At 32.1% G+C, this 23,447-nt stretch overlaps 2 protein-coding genes across 3 annotated transcripts; one reads left to right on the top strand and one right to left on the bottom strand.

Moving 5' to 3' along the window:
• Positions 1-1,118: 1,118 nt before the first annotated feature.
• Positions 1,119-17,066, bottom strand: LOC148622120 (snRNA-activating protein complex subunit 3-like). 2 transcript variants are annotated; one of them, XM_088571723.1, is made up of 9 exons: positions 16,823-17,066; positions 10,485-10,571; positions 8,913-9,009; positions 8,312-8,440; positions 7,467-7,607; positions 4,438-4,520; positions 2,667-2,831; positions 2,053-2,160; positions 1,119-1,327 (listed from the first exon to the last, which is right to left on the bottom strand). In XM_088571723.1, the coding sequence occupies exons 1-9, from the start codon at positions 17,056-17,058 to the stop codon at positions 1,171-1,173; spliced, it is 1,203 nt and encodes a 400-aa protein (XP_088427849.1). In that variant the 5' UTR covers positions 17,059-17,066; the 3' UTR covers positions 1,119-1,170. The 2 variants fall into 2 exon arrangements, with proteins under 2 accessions (XP_088427849.1, XP_088427850.1); XM_088571724.1 differs by having other exon boundaries at positions 16,868-17,066.
• A 154-nt stretch (positions 17,067-17,220) lies between these two features.
• Positions 17,221-23,442, top strand: LOC148622119 (uncharacterized). The gene is made up of 3 exons (XM_088571699.1): positions 17,221-17,356; positions 22,104-22,321; positions 22,600-23,442. Exons 2-3 carry the CDS (start codon positions 22,113-22,115, stop codon positions 22,787-22,789), a joined length of 399 nt encoding a protein of 132 aa, XP_088427825.1. The 5' UTR covers positions 17,221-17,356; positions 22,104-22,112; the 3' UTR covers positions 22,790-23,442.
• Positions 23,443-23,447: the final 5 nt, after the last annotated feature.

Raw genomic sequence — 23,447 nt, 5'->3', positions numbered from 1 at the left:
AGTATACCCGTGCAAAGTTGGGGGATACAGGAATAACCTTGTCAGTCTGTTCATATGTCCAGTTTTCCATGAGTGAAATTCCTAATCAGTCTTTTGGGTTTATTTGGTGTTTTTTTTTCAAATTGAGGCACCATATGTACAAGTGTATAAAGGAGTGAGGTATAATGTCTGATGCCTGTGAAGGGAAATAATCAAACTTTCTGGTTTAATTTTGAAATGGACGGTATTCAATTTCTTAGCTTGTTCATAGTTTATGGAGTTAGCTTGATGCTTGCATGGATTTTGCATGTTTAATCATGATAAAACACAACTCCTTAACTGCTATATGGATTTTTATACACTGTTGAAGGCAGGTCATATTGTGGTACACAAATGTCCATCCATGTTAACATGTGCTTGAACTAGAGAACACCATGTTCAATAAATTTCAAACTTGGTCTAATGGACTGGAGAATTTCAGTGTTAAAGGATTTTTATTCATGACTTGCTATAACTCCATCATGCACTATTGGCATTGTTCATATAGATTCACACACTCACACCGTGGTACTGTATAAGAACCAGAAAAATGCAAGTTTTTGTCCCTACACCCATAAGGATTTTTGTAGTATAGAACTTTTGTCAGCTTTTCAATACATGTGTATTAAAAAATAACCTTATAAATACTGGAAAGACTCAACAAATATCAAAGTACAATTTCATAAAGATCCATACACTTGTGATTGCTAGTCTGGAAACTGAATTTCTCCAGACGATGACAACAAGACTGTCAAAAACTGAAATAATCAAATTTTTTGTGTGGTTAAAAGAACAATAATGTAATTTTTCCCACCATGAGGACTAGTAGACTGACATCGTAATCTTTTTTATAATGCACCACTTGATTGCTATATCATTGATCCAACAGGAATATGCATGACTTCCTATAACATACCCCACTGGTCTAAATTCCAAAGTTCAAGCAGTAACTTAACAGCATACATCATTTCAAAAATACCTTGATTCAAACAACGCTTTATAAGCCATTCATGTTTCAGAGTATCTACTTAGTGGTCCCACTAACGGTTATAAAATCCCTAAATATATATGTATATATTTACAGGGATACAACTCCTAGACAAATGATGAGGTTTTTTTTTATTATTTACAAATATAAAAAGTCAACACAATTTAAGTCAGATTTGCCAAAGCACTTTGGTCCACATATTTAAAGGCCTTGAATTTGCCAATTTTTTCTCCCTTTTCTGTGTAATGAAAAGATCTGAAGCACTGATCACAAAAGAAGCATGGATTTTCAGGAGCATGTTCACTGTCATATACTATCCATCTGAAAAGATAATCATAAGTTTTATTACAGATCATAAACCTAATTATTACTTCAATTTCAATAACAACCTTCACACAATGTCCTGACAGGTCTGACCTAAAAGGGAACATCTGATAATCACACAATGGCCTAACAGTTCTTACCTATCACAGAAAATCTGACAACCTTCATACAATATCATGATATTTCTTACCTAGCAGGAAACATTTAACAACCTTCACACAATGTCCTGACAGGTCTTACCTAAAAGGGAACATCTGATAACCTACACACAATATCCTGACAATTCTTACCTAAAAGGGAACATCTGATAACCTTCACACAATGTCCTAACAGCTCTTACCTGGTAGAGAACATCTGACAACTTTCACACAGTGTTCTGACAGTCCTTTCCAAGTGGAGAATACCTGATGACCTTAACAATGTTTAGACAGTCTTTTGACAGTCCTTACCAAGTGGAGAACACCTGATGACCTAAACAATATTGTGACAGTCTTATGACAGTCCTTACCAAGTGGAGAATACCTGAGGACCTGAACAATGTTGTGACAGTCTTATGACAGTCATTACCAAGTAGAGAATACCTGATGACCTGAACAATGTTGTGACAGTCTTATGACAGTCCTTACCAAGTGGAGAACACCTGATGACCTTAACAATATTGTGACAATTCTTACCAAGTGGAGAACACCTGATGACCTCAACAATGTTGTGACAGTTCTTACCTAGCAGAGAACATCTGACAACCTTTACACAGGGTTCTGACACATCTTTTCTTCTTAATCAATCTAGGATAATCTCGTACATCCAAACTGTCCTCTGGTGTAAACAATCTGACAGCAAAAATATGACAGGAATGAAAATTAATTTTAATTGTCATTTAAATTCTTTTTATTACAGTTGAACCTAATTTTTGTGCACTTCTGGTATGGTTTTGGTATACGTAAGTTAATGATACATTGAATCTACATATTGGGAACTACTGTATTTGGTTAGCCTCAACAAATCGGAACAGACCTCCAGTCCTGGTTCAATTTATATAAAAGACAATTCAATAATTGATACCAATCATGAAATTCTTCATCTCTTGTTTGCTGACATTATCCTTCTCCTTTATAATTTGAACTTGGGTAACAGTTTTACACTTGGCTTTCCCTTGACATACTGACAAGATTAGTAAAGGATATTCAAGAACACCATTTCCATTTTAAATTTGCAGAGTCCTTAGATAATTGTTTTGCTGTTTTAATTCTAAATAGTATATTGTAGCTACTACCTTCTAAATTCTTAAGATAGATAACTAAATTACACCATTAGAGGCATTGCCAAAAAATCATACCTGACATCACTGAATATAACAAGATGTTCACAATTGCCTTGATGAAGATAACAATATGGCTGCCCTAATTTTACACTAAGATCTATAAACAGAGTATTTTCCATTTTTGCAGTAGACATCTCCCCTAAACTTCTACCAGGCTGTGCTGCCCACTTTCGTATTGGTCTGTAAAAAATATTATTTCTTGGAACCAGAACATGCATGGTGTAACTACTGTAAGGACGAGAATTATCATTGCACAACAGAATGCTTTAAAGAATCAGATTTGATGTAAGATGTTACTCCCAATCCATCAATTAAAAACAGGGTATTAACAAAACATTTGGTAATACCAAAATAATGAAAGAGTAATCAAGGGAACCAAGATTATAGCGATAAAAAAAGGGGGGATGGCAAAATATTCAAAATGGCTGAACTAAAAAACTATATTTTAGATTTTGCTGACTTTGCTGATTGAACTTTTATGGTACTTAACAACTGCATTAAGTTTTAAAGAAATTCATTGATCCATTTAAGAATTGTTTTTGATTTTTGACCAGGTTATGTGCAATAACCAACTTTGGGGCAGTTTATGCTTCATGAACAATGGTCAAGTGTCCCAAAGAACCTGGTCAAAAATTTAAAAAATATCCTTATAATTTAATTCCTGGTCAATTAAAATTGAAATTAAGATTTATTCCTTCATCAAAGCCTTATTTAGTTTGGAATTATTTGAATTGTGTACCAGGGATCAATCTAAAATAATGATGTACCAATAAGTACCAAGTTAATTTATGGAAAATAAACGATCTTGCCCAGATGAGAAATAAACAATCAAATTAAATTATTCTCAAGTAATCATCTGGAAACCAACAAGGGAACTGTCACATCTTTTCAGAGTTTCACATTATACCCGGCCATTTGTGTGGCAGGGTGTAACGAGAAAGACATATTAAAAGTTATTTGATTTCTAGCACTCACTTTCATTAGTACCATTTAATTTTAAAATAATATGTTAAATTTGGCATATTCACATTGCTTATACCATATATCAGGTTATTTGGTGGTTGTAAATTAAAAAAAAAGACGATTTTTATGTTCAAGTAAGCAAAATGTTTAGTAGCAAATTATAATTTTGTTGGTTGATAGGTTGTACACTAAGCTCAGAGTTAAGTAGAACTCCAGCTAAGAATCATGCAAAATGTGATATATGGTTGGAAAGCCTACATATTTTTACTTTTGATATCTTGTTTAAAATGCTTTAGTAAACAGACATTAACATTTGGTTTTTCACACAACCCGTGCTCATAGGAGATAAAAATTGTATTGAATGCACTGTAGAATTCAAAAGTAAGGGAGATAACTCTGTAAATGACACTCAAATACAATAGAATCTATTGGATTTTCAATGTTGATTATCTCCTAAGAGCAGGCAGATTTGAATGAATAATTACACATTTCATAATATAGACCCATAAAACAACTTAATTACAAAAATAAAAATATGTAGCCTTTTTTTTGGGGTGTATCACATTTTTCAGATTTTGCATGATTCTTACAAAGACAGCTACTTAACATTTCATGTATTTTATTTTGGCATTTTTTAACAGATTGCTTCAATACATCAAAATCAGCATCCTGTGAAACTGACCTGCTGCATGGTACATTTTGTATGTACATTGAGAATGACATCTTTCTTGGAAGAAAACTTTCAATATCAATTTATTCATAAGAAGCAAAGTGATCAAATATTACATACAGACTAGGGATTATGATAATTAAAAAAACTTACAAACTGTAATCTTGACATTCAGGAGATCTTGTGTCATTATAAAACACACCCTCTATGTAGAAAAAGCCTGATTTGTAAATGTCCTGTAATCAAAAAGACAGAAATCTCTGATGGATTACTATCTAAGGAGAAACTAATCTCTTTCCTAGAAATAAAAGCATACAGTTTATTCACTGAGTGTTAGATCCCTAGTCAATTTTGACATATAACTATCAATAGATTTTATGTTTACATTGTTCAATACAAATGTATGTTCATTATATATACATAATTTCAGTAATTCAATTTTTTATTAACTTTAAGCACATCATGCTCAACAAGTACAAGCTAATTGTTTACAGCATGAAATTTTAATATTAATTCCTTGTATTTCCTGATACAATTCCAATTATTGCATGTTTACAAGAATCCAATCTCCTTGACTATGTCAAATTATGTAAATAGTAAACTTTCTTCATTTACTGGATATTGTTTGATGCAGTGGCTTCAGGGAATAATAACGGTATTTCAACATCTTAATTTTGGTTTCATCTATTATCTTGAGTATCAATTTTGGAAAAAAGACATTTTGATACGTACTGAAAATTGTGGTTTGTTGGTAAATGAATTCAACAATCAATGGATTTGTTCTCATTTTGGGTACAATTACCAAAAAAAACAAAACAAAGCTGACGAAAAAAAAATCATCTGGTTTTTTTTTAACTGATACTTGTTTCACAACATTGACATTTATAAACATCCATTGAGACATAAGTAATTTCAGATTTGAGTGAAAGTTACTGACATTTGTATTATATATTCATCAGAAGATTAATATTGCAGACTTCTTTTCTCTAGACAATAACTGTCAAATCAAAATTCAGGTTAATCATAAATCTTGCAACTAAAACTTCAGATGCAAATGCTACCTCTTGTTCCTCTGGAAGTGGTAAAACCCCAAGTGTGCCAAATGTCACTTTTATGATAAAATTAAATAAAAGACAGAAAGATATAAAAAACTGAATATACTGAAGGATACTCTAATGATTTATTTCTGTTGGAACTGGCAACACATAGGCTTATTAACAAACTGATATGCAGTTTAATTAAACAACTATAACTAGGCAACAGGATGTTGATTGCTCTGCCACCATGGTACTGGGATTGAAAATCTACGTCCTTTTATCATTGATTCAGAGATAATTGTATTATTTTATTCATGGTTCCAAAATAGCCACAAAATTGGTACCCTCAACAGCAAAAAAAAATCATGGTAATAGCTTCTAATACTTGTAATTGCATATTAGTACATAGAACAATTTTTATTACAAAAATTCAAATTTCATTGTTCTTTAAAAAATATATTATTGAGAATTTAACACCCCTTTTTTTAATGAAACACAGGTAGGAGAAATATCAGTTAAATTACCGTATTTTGGTGTATATTGTGTGTACTTTTTTACCAGGAAACTAATTTCAGAACATGGGAGTGCATATAATACACCAATGCATCGTTTCAACACATTTTTACAGACCTAAGATCAGTAAAGAATTAACCACCTCGAGGAAGTCAACATTGATTCAGAGACCACTTATGAGCTGCCAAAGCATATTTATGGATTTTTTATGAGTTTTTTGTTGACTTGTTACCTTTGTAAGCATGGATTGTCAATAAAATCTTGAACAGAATTTAGTTTTCATTTATTTCCTCCCAAAAGAACACGGCAGATTATGTTTACAATCGCCATACTTTCGTTTTGTGTATTGATTAACTAATGTTGTCACGTGGTTATTGAAGCGTTGCAAAGGGTATTTAGATGTCACTGATAAAGGTTTCACCTGTTAATTTTATATCTAACAAGCAATTGACATGTTTATTGTGGGGATTAATTAATCACAACGAGGACACGAGACAATTAGTTACCGGTAATATCAAAGGAGATTGTAAATTGTTTTGCAATGTGTATATAATTACGTCTTTACGATGTATAGGACTTGTTAATGATTTGAAAGAAGTAATTAAAATACACACAAGTTTAAACAATCTAATTACTGAATAACAAAATCTTGGGCACACAGGTCACAGAGCCCTAACATATTTCCACTGGACAAAGTAGTTTGTTAAAAAAAAAATATTGTTATTTACGCATCTTATTGAACTCTACTTCATAGTTATTGGATACTCTACTTTTTGAGAATATTTGGCTTCCTTTTTTCAGTGAACTAATATCAAAATCCTTTTCCAACATGAAAACTATTAATTTTAAATATAAACCCTTTATGTATCCCCGATACACATCGGAGAAAATTCTGCATTTCATTATCATGCTTGGCCGAGCTATCAACACACATGCCCTATTTGATGACCGTCTGCATTGTTCACTCAGACCCCTTAATTTGTTGAAGTAAAAACAGTCCACCTTCTAGAATTAGCAATCTTCAGAAATTTATTACTCTCAATAGACAACCTTTCAAAGTAATCAAAACATATGTCCAAGCTGACAATTTCAGCTATTGTCTACATTACGCATTTCATACCCAAATAATAAATTAATACACATAAACACGGACAACACAGATGAATACAAAAAGTAACAAAAACAATATTCTTTAATGAAGTAAATACACAAAACAGACGAAATGGTCCCTTCTATTTACAAATAAATTAAAGCCAGAAATGTTTGTGGTTCTAACAAGTTACGCAATTTTCACTGTGTACAATACATACATACATTGGTAAAAAGTTTTTAACATTAACTTTTAAAGGAAAAACCACCCTGCGCATTAGACAAAACTACGCACTATACACACCAAAATACAGTATTTCTCCACATGAACCAACAATAGGCATAAAAAGAATCAGTTTCTCCCATGAAATCTGTAGAAACCTTGGAAAATGTAAAATGGCAGGAAAAGGCACAAAAATTTAATCAACAGCTAAGATTGGAAAAAAAGTTTCATTCCATTGTAACCCAATGATTATATTAAACAAACTTCCTGCTCAGATGGGATTTAGTTATAAGTATATCAACAAAGAGAGTAATTCCTACCTTTGCATATGGTAATTTGTCATTATCTGGATTTTCACTAAGGTCATGTCCTACAGCAAGATCATTGACACAGTTAATCTGGTCCCTCAAATCTGTCAGATTCTGGGTTCCTAAAACATTGAACTTCATATCAGGTACAACCTGAAGAATAATACTAAAAGTTAAGTCCATACAATTCACTGAAAAAAAAATGATGAGATAAAAAAAAGTTGTTATTATATAAATGGTACGGAACTCATCATAGAGCTTTTGAAACTGCAAAAGTTTGGAAATGGTTAGGAGTCCTATATTACTGATAGAAATAGAATTCATCTTCCTTTGATTGGATGATAATTACCTGATGAAATGTTTCGTTTTATAACTGGACAATTGAAAAAGAGATTAAAACTTTCTATAATTTCACAGGTTTTAATCAAAGTTTGATAGAAAGTTCAAATCTCTTTGTCAATTTTCCAGTTAACTACCTAAGGAAGTTGACCATGTAAATGGACACTTAATCAATGGTATACCATATCTATTACCTAAAGCTAGTTATAGGTTACTCTCTGTAGCAAGTTCACCAAAGTTATAGTTATAGATGTCTAGACCAAAACCATTCGCTCTTTTCAGATTATATGGAAGTCTAATTTGTATAATGAAAACACATAAATTTTCACCACTTTTGCGGTGGATAGAAAATCTCAAAAACAGTACCTGAGAAATTGATTTTTAATACTATATAACATTTATAATTTTTTAAGACAGCAAAATTGATAATGACAAATATGCTCACTTGAAAGAATCCGCAAAAATTAATATGTTTAAGGTATAAATATATATCTATATATCATGTAAATTCTCTTTACCTTATTGGTTACTACTTGGTTATGCTTCAAAGGCTGATACACCTGAACAGTAAGTATGACATTAGGTAAATTGATGGCAAACTCGCCAAGCTCATGTGCATCCTTATTACTCTGGTAAAGAGCTGTGTTCTAGAAGTATATACACATATATATAAAGTCTAAATGAGGCTACTAATCAGAAAACTTAATAGGTATCAGACTGTAGAGACATGGCGATACAGCACAAACAAAAATATTATGTAAGTCAAGAGGATTGTACAATAATACCCTTCTATGCTTCTGTAATCTTCCCTGTATTAATTTGAACTGATGGAGCAGTGCAGCAAATAGAGTCCTCACATTCTGAGACACAGTGTATTATAAAAATTATCAAATCTTTAAAAATCTTTTTTTTAAAACAAAAATAAGTTTTTCAACTTCGAAAAATTTGTGTACATTTCTATCAAAGATAGATTAGCTTAATATCTTTCAAAAAAATAATTTATAAAAATTTATGTAATTTAAAGTTTAAAGTAATGTATAACTTTATATGTTTCTAGTATATAATATGGCTCACAGACAATACATGAATTATGCTTAACCATTAATAAATTCAACTGACATTTTTCTCATCTAATGCAGAGTGCTTCATTTTTTTTCCAACCAAAGTTTTGTATTCTTTATCCTTTTCTCTCATCCTAAGTTCCTGGCGCTGCATCCTACAATGATACATTTTCAAATAATTTTCAATATTATACTGAAACTAAAGGCTTTGTAGAGCCTGAATACCTCACCAGGAGAATTTTAAAACATGTAGTCATATCAATTTGTTGGAACAAAAAGTTTATCCTTTAAAGAGGTACCTATATTTACATGTACCTTGTTCCTTCTACCCACTGAGCCACCTGATTCAAACAAAACATTTGTAGAAGTCTTAACAAAAGGTTATCAATCCTATCAAGTTTCAAAACATTGGCAACTATTGCTTCATAGGATTTGATCTTAAAAACAAAAAATAAAAACACCCAACACCTACAAAGAAGAGAAAATATAAAAAAGGGCAATAACTCCAACATGGGACAACAGATTTTCAGGAATATATCTCCATGGTTAGATTACATCATACTGAACACTTTAACTATTATCAGAATTTGTCTCCATCTAACTGGGTTTTTTTTGGCTGTTTTTTTTTTTTTTTATAGAAATTTGCAAAATACTTGAAGTTTGACCACTATGGTACATTTTTAATAACAACAGTCATGTCTCTTGACAGATAAAAAATTCTGATATCAGTTCTGAACACAATACCCTAACATATTTGCAAAAGTTGATAAGAATCTTCAGAGAAGAGGATTTTCAAAAATAATAACACAAAAATAGCAAAACACACCGCAAAAAGGCAATAACAATAGAATTTCACATAAATTTGACGTAAATTCTTGTTTTGATTATCATCCAGAAATCAGAAAAAAATATTTGTTTCTAGCCCCGTAGTCTTACTTTGCTCAAGTCACACAGCCCAAAATTAATCCCAGTCTTTCTTTTGTGGTATGACGCCTAGTAATAAAATTTAAATGATATCCATTCACTTTTACTAGATAACTGTCCTAACATATACTACAATGGTCATACTGCAATTGACTATTGGGGTAAAGAATTGAACATTTTAGAAATCAGTGATCAAAAAGAGAGGCCAGAAACAAGCACTTACCTGATTTCTAACAATAACTTTACTATTAGTGAATGGATCTCTCTGATATTGTATAACAAGGTGCCACACCAACAAAGTAAATTTTGGTTTCATGTCTTTTTGGCCGCTAATTCAAAAAAGGTTCATGTCTTAACTCCAAAATTAATCCAAATCTTCCTTTGGTGGTGTGACATAAACACAGTTGATCAGTTAAGCCGATTTATTGATAATTTATCAACTCATTTGTCACAAGTCATAAAATCTCTCAAATTATCTTCCATTAAAATGTATATAAATAGAATGAATGACTGAATAATGATTCAGATGTAATAAAGTACACAATTTTAGGCACCAGTTATGAATTATACAGAAGTTGATGTACAATTATCACAGTAATCCCATCATCATGCAGAATAATTTTAACCATGGATTTCAATATATAGCAATTTATACATTGTAGTAGGGTATGCATGTAGTTACTATGTAGGAATCTATGAACATTACCTCGCAGCAACCAAATTCAGATTTTCTGGAATAGTTGAAAGCATTTCAATATCTGTTTTCTCATCACCACACAACAAGTTTTTTACACTGTAATAAATATTAATTTAGAATAAATTTATTATTTATATAAATTTACTTTATTACATAGCGTATTTAGTTCAAGGCAGTAAAACATAACAAGAGGCTCCCAGGAGCCTGAATTGTTCACCTGGTTGGATTTCGCCTTTCAAAGGCAATAAATTTAACAAGAAGTTTGTCCAACAATTTTGACTCAAGAAATCTTTGGTAGGACTTATCATAAGATCTTTTCAAAAATTGGAAGTTTCTTTTAATATATTATAGTTTTCGAGATATTGACTCAAAACTGTTAAAAAAAGGCATTTTTCCCCTTTCAAGGGCAACAACTCTTACAAGGAGTTATCTGACTTTTATTCCTGAAGACTTTTGTAGTCCTAATGATATGGATCATTCCAGCTATTGAAAGAATTTTGTTAACCTAACGTTTTGGAGATATATGCGAAAAACTACTGTCTTACCCCTATGTTCTATTTTTAGTAATGGCTACCATGTTTTATGACAGATTAAAAATCCTCACATCAGTCTATGCAGGATACACCAAGGAACATTGGTACCAAGTTTGGTTTCAATTGATCAAATAATGTCAGAGGAGAAGATTTTTGAAAGAAATAACATTAAATATAGCAAAAATCATTGAAAAAGGGCAATAACTCCAACATGGCTTAACAGATTAAAACCAAAATTTGACCAGAGATAGATCTCATCATGCTAAACACTTTTACCCTATGTCAGAATAGCTAAACCCAACAGTGTAGGAGATGTATATGAAAAACTACTGTCTGACCCCTACATTCTATTTTTAGTAACAGTGGTCATGTTTTTTGACAAATCAAAAATCCCCACATCAGCTCTATGCAGGATACCCCAAGAAACATTTATACCAAGTTTAGTTCTAATTAGTCAAGTAGTTTCAGAGGGGAAGAGTTTTGTATAATTGTTAACAATGACAACAACAACGACAACGATGGGCGCCAAGCGATGACAAAATCGGATCAAAATCAGATCAGAAGTATCATTGAATCAACAGAAAGCATCTTAGTTACTACCCTGTTTTCTTATTATATATAAGAAAACTCTCAGTCCAGTGATCAAATTTAAGGGGAAAACTTGCTAAATGCAAGTTGAAATTCAATTTTGCTAGTAGAAATTATTTCCACTTGCTAAAATTTGCTAGTAGAATTCTATAGGTCTTATAGATTAAGTCCAGAAATAACCCAAAAACTTTAATATAGCAAGTGTAAATTTTCAGTACTTCCTATATTTAGCTAGTGGAAAAATCAATCCCTACAGTCATTTTTTGACTCTTCAAGAGCAATAATTCCAACATTGATCAACAGATCATTATGAAAATTTCATCATAGGTCCGTCATACCATGCTGATCAATTTTACCCCCTGAAAGTTTGGCTAAACCCATTAGGTGAGTACAAAACAAGGCATTTTGAGGTGTTTAATGCACCTCCCAAACACACAGCTATATTACATATCTTTTATCATACTTGTAGAATTGCTTGGTCGTAAAAATGGGAAGTGGTCACAATTTTTTTAAAACTGCAAAAACAACAAAAAAATTAGTATTTCAAAATCAAATAACATTTCAAGAAAAACGTCATTTAAAAAAATTGATATTTTAAAAATAAGTCAAAATTGTTATTTAATCAAGTTAAATCTAACCTTAATTCATATTTGAAGTTACGTTCAAGAAGTTCTCTAGAACTTCACTTTTGGGGTTTCCATATCAAACAACCTAAAACGTTTTTTCTTGCTTATAAACATAAAAATCCTATGTTTTCATCACAGGAACACATTTCACTTCTTTTTTTTAAAAACCTAAGAGAGTGACTGATTGTCCCTTTGTTGCTTAAAATGCTGTTTTTTAGAATGCAAAAAAACAGAAACAAAAAACTTCCTGGCCCCAAAACTTTCACTGGAAATAATAAACAAGTTACTTCAGGTTACAGACCACCAATTCAAACAATAAGCATTTGGAACGTACCCAAAAATAGTACTACACAGAAATTAACACCTGTTCCTCAAAGTGCTGTGAAAAAAGTTCACATTTGATTTTAAAAATTTCAACTGTTTCTGAAAGGAAAAACATTTCTGTACATTTTATACATGCATTTTGTTTTTTGTGGTGTGAAGCCTAATCTCTATAATGATTTCTAAATATGCCCCTATCTTGTGAAAACACTGGAATTTCCCATGCTATTTATAGACCCTTCACTTCCAGTGACCAGTACTGCACTGCAAGTCTGCTAACCCCACATGCCATTCTGAGGATTGTGAACTGACATATGTAGAATCATGCCGATATATAGTCCTCTGCAGGTTAAAGATAAAATAAAGTCCAGAGAAGCCATTGAATATTGTGAAATTAGCATTGAAGCCTATGGAAAGTGGAATTAGTGGTTTCTAGCCTTCAATTGTAATACATAAAAAAAAACTTCAAAACTTTTCCTGCGTCTTTCCTAATGATGAAATAAAACATGACAGAGTATAAAAGCCAACAAGCCACAGGATGTGTAACAAAATCAGAGGGTCCACCCAATTCAACCTGTTGAGCCACTGCATACAATTGTATTGACAGAAGATGGTTGACAAGTCTGCTGACATATACATGTATTACCTAATCATCAAAGCTTATATAATTACAACTTGATAAGAAATACTGATGTCAAATATATGCCTGTTGAACACAGTCCACAAAAGAATTACCTTTCTGTCAGTTGTAGGTAATTTACATGGTATCCACAATTTCTAAAGAAGTACACAGTAATCAGAGGTTTCAGCATGAAGAAGAAGCATTCCAATAGCTAAGGAGAAGCACAGTAGTTCTGAACAGGAACAGCTCTTTGCCTTGGTTGCACCAGTACTAAGCAATGAAACTGTTTCATCCACTGAATTGACAACTATACTCGGCGTCACATAAATAACATACTGTTAAAATTTGAATAAAAATATTTTCTACGACTTTATTGACACCAACCGTTGTTTAAATTGTCTTAAATTTTTTTTATAGTGATTATTTGATTGCATTGCAAAGTATTTTTTTAATTTTTATTATGGCTCACCTCCTCACCAACATGAAATGCTGTACTAACTATTGAGTGGAAAGAATCCTTTCCATCAACTGTTTCTGCGCTTTCATGTCAACTCTGACATCATATTGGAGGAAAACAGTGGAAATATAGTACAAGTTTGACTGCTACTTCTAACCTTGTGATATGAAGCATAAATTCCATGAAAGTATAAGGTCCCAATTAGAACTTTAGACATACAATATGGTGCATAAAGCAATGCCAAAGCAAATTGTGAATAGAACCTTTGCATGCAATGACAAAATGCATTTGGGCAAAGCTACCGGTAAACTCAAAAGGAATTTAAATAAATGTTTCTTTTTCTATGTTGATGTGTCATCAAAAAGACATGTAATAAACCCTGTTGATGAAGAACGAAAAGTCTCTAAAGATTTTCTCAGTGACTTATATTCAAAGCAGGATGTATTTGTTGAAGAACAGCATTTTAATTTTGTCTCTTAGAAGCTTCAAAATACAGTATTTTAGTTTCGTTGGTATGATCTTTTTGTTAAGTTGATGCAGACATCCGTAGTTTTATACATTTTTTTCAATGTAAGAAAAACTTTTTATACAAAGTCCAATTTCGCCTGACCATGACTCACATCAACAACTATGTTATCCCTTATATATTTTTTGAAAGAATAAGAGTTGAAGTCTAAAAAAACGTATTCAAATGATTTGTTTGTTTGCAGAAATGAAATGTATTTTTTCAGCATTTAAACATTTTTTTCAGATTGATTATTACTCTTACAAATTAAATAAGTGATGTCTAAACATTTCATACATGGCACACAAACATGTTCTCATTTTTTTATTCGAATCTGCGTCATGCTAAAGGAACACTGTACTTTGAAATGCAAATGAATATGATAGAGTTTCCAATTTTTTTTAAGGTTTTGTTTTACAAGGTGACCAATTGGGTTATGTCCAAGATATGTTTTCTTTTTTTAACTTTAACTGCTACTGAAAGACTCTATTGAAGGTTTCGTTTAATTGTACGAGTCCTCCGAATTTTTGCGATACCTAATACTGATAAAAGGAATGTAATCGAATGCATCAAATTCAATTAGTAATATTCTATATACATCATATGTGTATGCCTTAAAGCATTAATAAAAGTGGTTAACATTTCTGCAGTTGATGCAGTTAGCTTCTGCTGTGTGACAATTTGGCAATTTGTGACAGATGAACATGAAAATTAAACCACAAATATCATCATAATGAACACTTATACCCTGTCAAAATTTGACTAAAGCGGAAGTCCAACAATTGTAGAAATATGGAGTCTGAATGTACAAATCCCATTTCAATATTTACTGGCAATACCTGTGGTTATTTATTGTAATCATCTTTCATTAAGTGTTTGCAGAGTAATATTAAATTTATTGGAAAAAATGAATTAAAGTGAGGTAACTCAAAATCTGGGATTACCTTTTTCGTATTATATACAAGCCAGGCTGCATATTTGAGGAGTATTGAAGAGAACCGATATTCAAGCAAACATCAAAGGACCAGGTGTAATAGGTATGGTAAGCATCCTCTGCTTTTCCACAAGTTAATGATGATGACCATAAAACGTCTATAGTGAATAGATGAAAGGAAGGTTGACAATACAGAACGATAAGTCATCACATTTGTATTATGGTTTTTAAGTCAACAATTTTTCTTTTCCATCAATCTCCGAGTGTAGGTCAAGATATAAGGCCGACTTCACATTGTTTGTAGTATCCTTCACCTCAAGTTCTTAAGGGGAGATCCAATGTATAAAAACCCTGAAACTAGGATTTTTTAACAATAATACCTCATCTATACAGCAGAAACGGAGATTAAAGGATCTGGCTAAACAATGTTCTTTCCTTTGCATCAGATCAGCTATAAAGTCAGCCTCATAAAAGTGAAGGGTTAACTATTTATTCTCATTTTTGGTTTGAAATTTTGTTTGTTTGGTAATTGTAGGAATCTAAATTCACCTTATAATCTTATTTCATTTAGAGCTACCTAGTCCTTAGGCCTGAATGGAAAAAAATCCTTATTTTTCAATAGTACATATTATGAAAATATCTTTGAATATAGAAATCAATATTTAAAATACCAAGGATCATCTATTCCAAAAAATTGTATGAATATTTTTAAATGAAGAAGATAGCAGCAACAGATTTTAATAAGCTTTTAGTGTTCCACATCAGTATATCAAAGGCATCTATGAAGCATCTCTTTGCTACACCTAGATCTTGAACTGCCTGGATGTTTGGAAAAAATAACCCTTATGTTTTTTACCCCAAAGTAAAATGTATCTCTTTCTGAATAAGAAATATTTTCAAAAAGTGGGAATTTTCATAATTCTGAGTTACTTCTGCATAGGAAATACATTTTTATTTTCATTATTGCTATGGTTACAGACAAATTTAAATGTGCTATTTCAAGACCTGCATCTTTTTAGATATTAAAATTAAAAGTGTAGCTTCTACAGATATAACAAATACTTCTTCAAATGACAAAAATATGATATTTTAAAACTTTCTAATTTCAAAAATAGGGCATAACACCACATGATAAGGGGGATAACCTTTCTTTCAGAACTTTTTCCCAATCCGTAAAAATTTAGACTCTCTGAATAGGTTTTCCTGATGTTAATCTTCATTTTCTTAAAGTTTTTTAAACATTGTAGGCAATAAGAAAGTATTTAACTTTCCCTTCTATTTAGCAATGGAACAAGTTAATTTCATGAACTCCTGAAGGTATAATACCACTATTACGGGGAACCAGTCGCCTGCACATACCAGAAAGTGGTCCATGAAAAACGAAGTATTTCCAAGGGTGCATTTTTTTTGTCATTTAGCCAATATATGAAAACTTGGTATCATCAGAAAGCTTATCATATAAGGTACACACTGAATATAACAGTTTTTAACTTAGATGTAGAGAATATTTTTTGGAGCCAAGCTCTTAAACTTCTTGATTTGTTAAATTTCCAAAACAAAAGTAATATTTTTAATACCTCTCTACTTTCACTCTTAGAAGACATAAAAGGAATGCTGCAGTTTTTCATGAGAGTCTTCTAAGGGTACCCTCTATAATAAAACCTGTAAGTTCATTTCAACTGAATTTAAAAAATATAATGAGGTTGAAAATTGCTTAATTTAACATAGAAAGCAATGTGACATTTAAACACCCTAACTAACTAGAAATGATCAATATTTTTTTTCCAATTATCTCCCTTGGAGCACCTGCAAACTGCTTCTAATTCTGCTATTGTGTCACTCTCCACTTCTAGTTCCTCTGCCAATAATTCTCTCTGTGGTTTATATTTTTTGTCATCGTCCGGTATCCCAGGGATAACGGTGCTATCCCATTTTTTGATAAATTCGCGAACATTTATTAAATCGGATACACCGCGAACGTAGCCAGACGCTTCCATTTGTTTTCATGTGTGGAACGAACATATATTTTACCTATGATAAATAATCATGAAATTAATCCGTATTTAAAAATTAAAAAAAAACATAGAGATTTATTCATTATATCTAGTATTAATGTAATCACAACCATAAACTCCTTACATTTCCCTTTTTATTCCGCGTATCGTCCCGTAAAATAATATGGCGGGAAATTTCCACGTGTTATCTGATATGTAAACAAATAAAAGTTGTTACAACACAAGAATTTTATGTGAAAACCGCGATTTCAAGGAGTACTCGTGGTAATATTCCGATATTGTAAGTTTTATCACATCAGTACGATTTTTGCATGTATTCTTTTTTAAAGATAGGAGAGGTGGACCTTAAATTAATCCCCTCATATTTTATCCCCGGTTATTGTTCCTAAACATAATTAACAATAAAAACGCACAAAATACATAATATGCCACAATCATGAAGTATATAACCAAGGATTTATATATCTACATTTAACTCCTTGATATAGCTGTTTTTGACTCTTACTTAATATTGTAAAATGATTTATTAATATCTAAAAAGGATTTTGTGATATTAGAAATCAAATCTGTTATATTAAAAATCATTGTTTGATATTAGAAAACACCCATTTTTGTCCACTTTGCCCTGCCGTAAGTCTAGTGTATAATCAACTCAAAGGTCATACATGTATATATGACATTGCTTGCCTAATCAAACCAAATACAATGTACCTTCAGTGGTTGAGTGTTTGGTTTGATTCAATATAGAACTTGTAATGCACAACTTATTTTATTTTATTTGAATCATTCTTATATGAGACCTCGTAGGATAGGAAACAATTAAAAATGTGTTGTATATGGTTATTTTATGGTTTCAAACACGTTTCTTTTCACCTTTCTGTAAAAGGTCTGGTGAGTTTAAGAGTAATCAAGAGAACCAAGGTTATAGCAATAATCAAAAGAATGTAATCCAGGGACAAAGACCAGACATGGTAAACAGACACACAACAAAGAACATAAAGTAACTAAAATCATACAAAGTAACAAAAGCAAATGAGCAACTCCGACTCCACTAAAAACTGGGAGCATGGACCAGGTGCATCGGTAGGGTAAGCGTCCTCTGTTTTTCTAGAAACACCCCTCCCCCCCCAGAGTTGCTCATAAAAAGTAAAGTCTGGGGAAAACAGACGAGGAAAAGAAAAATATGACCCTTTTCATGGTGCAGATGGATACACCATAACGATCAACAAGTTCATGATGACGACCATAAAACTTCTGTAGTGATGACTTCAATCTTGTAGCAACATAACCCTGTTCCAGAAGCCTATTTGTTAGAGTTCTAGCATGATACAAAAAGTCTGCGTAGTTTCGGCCAGTAAAATTACCATCACTTGGCGCTCATCTCCATCGTTGTCTGCTTTTAAGTTTTCTTCAAAAATCATCTCTTAAACCACTGAACAGAATTTGATAAAACTTTGTGATAATCATCCTTGGCATGTCTATTCTCAAAATTGTATGTATCTCTTATATGGTCCCATGTCAGAAAACATGACTGCTGTTACTAAAATTAGAACAAAGGCTGAAAGGTTATCACTATATATTTTTGTATATATCTCAAAAACCATGACAGATAAAGGAAACTTCAGACATTTTAGGCTCTTTGGCTTGAAAAGATTTATCATCCCTGAAAATGTCAAGACTTTTGGCAGTTTTTGTCCATTATTTAAAAAATGAAAGCAGATTGATGATTAATGTAAATTGATGGAATTATCAGTACTTTAATATCTATGTGTGGTGAAAATTTCAGAAAAATCTAGTGACATTTCTAGGAGTTTTGCTTCTTTAAAGTGTCATTTTTGACATTTTTATCAGCTTTTGCCTATTATTTAGAAATAAGAAGCGGATTGATGATTAATGTAAATTAATAAAATGTTCAGTATTTCAATATCTATGGTGCAAATTCAAGAAAAATCTGTTGACCCTTCTTGAAGTTATTGTTCTTGGAATTTGAAAGTGTCCTCTTTAGCTCACCTGGCCGTAGGCCATGTTAACTGCTGCCATCACTTGGCATCCGTTGTCGTCGTTAACAATTTCTTCAAACATCTCCTCTGAAACTTCTGAATAGATCTGCATGAAACTTAGGGTGATTGTTCCTTAGAGTATCCTGCATGAAATGACTGTTTGGACTTTTTGCATATATCTCCAAAACTGTTAGGTTTAACCAAATTCTGATGTAGGTAAAAGTTTTTAGCATGATGAGATCTATCTGTGGTCAAATTTTGGTGAAAATCTGTTGACCCATGTTGGAGTTGTAGCCCTTTTTGGCTGTTTTGTTTTTTACTGTTTTGATATTATTACTCGCAAAAATCTTCTCCTCAGAAACTACAGTACAGAATTCAATGAAAGTTGGTAATCTTGTTTTTAAGGTATCCTAAACAAAATGACTGTTTGGATTTTTGATCAGTTAAAAAACATGGGCCATATTAGCTATTGCCATTACTTGGATTCAACAAATAGGAGAAGTGACTTGGCATCCGTCGTTGTCGCTAACAATTATACAAAACTCTTCTCCTCTGAAACTACTTGACTAATTAGAACTAAACTTAGTATGAATATTTCTTGGAGTATCCTGCATAGAACTGATGTGGGGATTTTTTGATTTGTGAAAAAACATGGCCACTGTTACTAAAAATAGAATATAGGGGTCAGACAGTAGTTTTTCACATATGTCTACTAAACCATTAGGTTTAGTTAAATTCAGACATGGATAAAACTGTTGAGTCATGTTGGAGATATTGCCCTTATTCAACGATTTTTGCTATTTTTAATATTATTTCTTTAAAAAATCTTCTCTGACATTATTTGATCAATTGGAACCAAACTTAGTACAAATGTCTCTTGGTGTATCCTGTATAGAACTGATGTGGGAATTTTTAATCCATCAAAAAACATGGCAGCTGTTACTGAAAATAGAACATAGAGGTCAGACAGTAGTTTTTCGCATTTATACCCAAAACCATTAGGTTTAGCCAAATTCTGACTTTATAGCTGATCTGATCAGAAAGAAAGAATATTGTTTGGCTAGATCCTTCAATCTCAGTTTCCGCTATATAGATGACGTATTATCTTTAAACAATCCTAATTTCGGGAATTTGATACATCGCATCTACCCAAAAGAACTTTAGATAAAGGATACTACAGACACTGTGAAGTCAGCCTCATATCTTGACCTACACTTAGAAATCGATGGTAAAGGAAAACTATTGACCAAACTTTATGATAAACGTGATGATTTCTCATCTAGAATTGTCAACTTTCCTTTCATCTGTGGCAACATCCTTTCAGCACCTGCGTATGGAGTGTTCATATCTCTACTCATATGTTATGCCAGAGCTTGCCTAAACTACGCAGACTTTTTGTATCACGCTAGAACTCTTAACAAATAGGCTTCTGGAACAGGGTTATGTTGCTACAAGATTGAAGTCATCACTACAGAAGAAGTTTTATGGTCGTCATCATGAACTCATGGATCGTTATGGTGTATCCATCTGCACCATAAAAACTAATTTATTCAACGGGTCATAGTTTCCCTTTCCTCGTTTGTCTACCCCGCACTTTACTTTTTATGAGCAACTCGTCGGGTGTTTCTAGAAAAGCAGAGGACGCTTACCCTACTGGTGCACCTGGTCCATGCTCCCAGTTTTTAGTGGAGTGCGAGTTGCTCATTTGTTTTTGTTACTTTGTATGTATAATTTTAGTTACTTTATGTTCTTTGTTGTGTATGTCTGTTTTCCATGTCTGGTTCTTTGTCCTAGGATTACATTCTTTTGATTACCGCCATAACCTTGGTTCCCTTGATTACTCTTTCAATAGCTGAAATGATCCGTATTATTAGGACTACTAAAGTCTCCAGGGATAAAAGTTGTCAGTTGCCTCCTTGTAAGAGTTATTGCTCTTGAAAGGGGAAAAATGCCTCTTTTTAACAGTTTTCAGTCAATATCTTGAAAACTATGATAGATTAAAAGATACTTTCAATTGTTGAAAAGATCTCATGATAAGTCCTACCAAAGACTTCTCGAGTCAAAATTGTTGGACAACTTCTTGTTAATTTTTTTGCCTTTGAAAGTCTAAATTCAACCAGGCGAGCGATTCAGGCTCCTTGGAGCCTCTTGTTTGCATAAATCTCCATATTTGTCAGGTTTAGCCAATATCTTTCAATTGCTGAAATCCTTATTATAAGGCCTACAAAAGTCTCCCAGGGATCAAAGTTGTCAGATGACTCCATGTAAGAGTTAATTGCCCTTGAGAGGAGAAAAATGACTTTAGTTTTCAGCCAATGTCTTGAAAATTATGATGGATAGAATAAAACTTTCAATTGCTGAAATTATTCCTATTATAAGGCCTACAAAAGTCTCCAAGGATAAAAGTTGTCAGATGACTCCATGTAAAAGTGATTGCCCTTGAAAGGCAAAAAATTGTGTTTTTAGCAGTTTTCAGCCAATATCTTGAAAACTGTAACAGATGAAATGAAATATTCAGTTGATGAAATTAACCTGATAAGTCCTACCGAAGTCTTTATGAGGTCAAAATTATTGGACAACTCCTTGTTAGATTTATTGTCCTTTAAAGGCAAGAATTTAATCTTTTGTTTACATTTTGATCAGTTTTTGCCTTTTAAGATTGACAAAATGTTTGGTATTTCAAAATCTATTATTGGTGCCAGTTTCAGTAAAAGAATTGTCGACTTTTCTTTGAATTATGACCCCAGAAAGTGTCGTGTTGACCATTTTCCCTGTTTGTGCCTGTTGTTAAGAAAACCATAGGAGATTGATGATTAATGTAAAGTTAAAAAATATTCTTAAAAGATCTATGATTGGTGCAAATTCGGGAAAAATCTGGTGTTTGATAAAAAAAAGTATGTGATCATTTTTTTAAACTATTAATAAATATTAGAAAAGTGAGTGATTCAGGCTCTTGAGAGTCTCTTGTTTGCATATTCATATTAAACAATGATAAAGAAAATTCTTAGGATTCTTACATCATTTCAGGCATCTACAATGTATGGACTACTGGCAAGTGTAGGAATCAGTCAGCTTATAGGAATGTTTTGGTATTCTACTCTCTTCTTGGGTAGACCTTGGATGAAAAACAACTTCCCTGGCAAGACACCAGATCAAATCAGTAGAGAGGGAAACTTTCCAGTTGCCATTGTACTTTGCATAGTAGGACAAGCATGCCTTGCATTAGTTCTTCATTATGTCTTAGTGTAAGAGCGTTTATACAACAAATAACAAATCAAACAAATATATTGTATTTATTTTAATATCTCAAGTAACATTAGTAAATTAGTGACACCCTAAATTAAAAAAAAAGGTTTCATAAAAACTGATATCTCCTTAGGGAAAGTAAAATTACGGTCACGCATGAGATTCATTATTAAAGAATATTCTACATGTAATGTAGCTAGTCTTCTTAATTTCTTGCTGAGCATGTTATGTGTGGTGATTAACTATATGATAAAGTTATTTGTCAATGTATTTTCAGGTCAGTTCTAGGAATCACAAATCTAGAGTCAGCAGTTAAAGTTGGTGTAGCCTTAGGAGGTCTTTTTGCTATAAGTGACATCCCTCATTGTCTGTTCTCTTGCCGTTCTGGTGTTGTTTTCTTTATTGACCATCTATATGATACTGCAGTTTTTACTGCTATGTGTGTTTCCATCATACACTTCGGTTAATTTCACCTGTATATTTGTAGAATGTATACATAGTATGTGTATGTCATTTATTACCATACATGTTTGCCATTTGCTAGTACATCAGACTGCAGTGTGGTTATTTTTTTAAGTAGTAAGTGAAATTTTGAAGTTATAGGATATGATTTTTTTTTTCACTTTTTAGCTCACCTGGCCTATTTGCCATTACTTGGCATCCCCTTGTTAACATTATTCAAAAATCTTCTCAGAACTACTTTACAGAATTCAATTGAAGTTTGTTTGATTGTTCCCCTGTATACTACACAATCAAACCTTTTGGATTTTTTATCCATGAAAAAACATATATTGTTAGGATTAGCCAAATAATGCTCAGCTTAATCTGTGGTCAAATTTTCATGAAAATCTGTTGTCCTAGGTTAGTTCTTGCCCCTTTTTAATTTTGGATGTTTTTTTCCAATCTTTTATGTTGTACCCGACTTATACTGTTGGCTACAGAAATTTATACCTCTTACTTGAAACAAATGTTCATAATGCAATATACAGTGCAACCACATATATATCTTATTCAATAGAGTTGGAGATTAAAATTTTAGGTTTTCCGACTTACTTTACCAATATAATATACAAAAAACAATTGCATCACAATTCAGTAAAGCTATTATAAATGGAAGCAATGAAT

Source organism: Perna viridis, chromosome 3, assembly GCF_037379345.1.
Source record: "Perna viridis isolate PV_CMFRI_1.1 ecotype Kerala chromosome 3, ASM3737934v1, whole genome shotgun sequence".
NCBI lineage: Eukaryota > Metazoa > Mollusca > Bivalvia > Mytilida > Mytilidae > Perna > Perna viridis.
The sequence above is the reverse complement of the archived record's forward strand: the minus strand, read 5'-3'. Positions and strand labels throughout refer to the sequence as shown.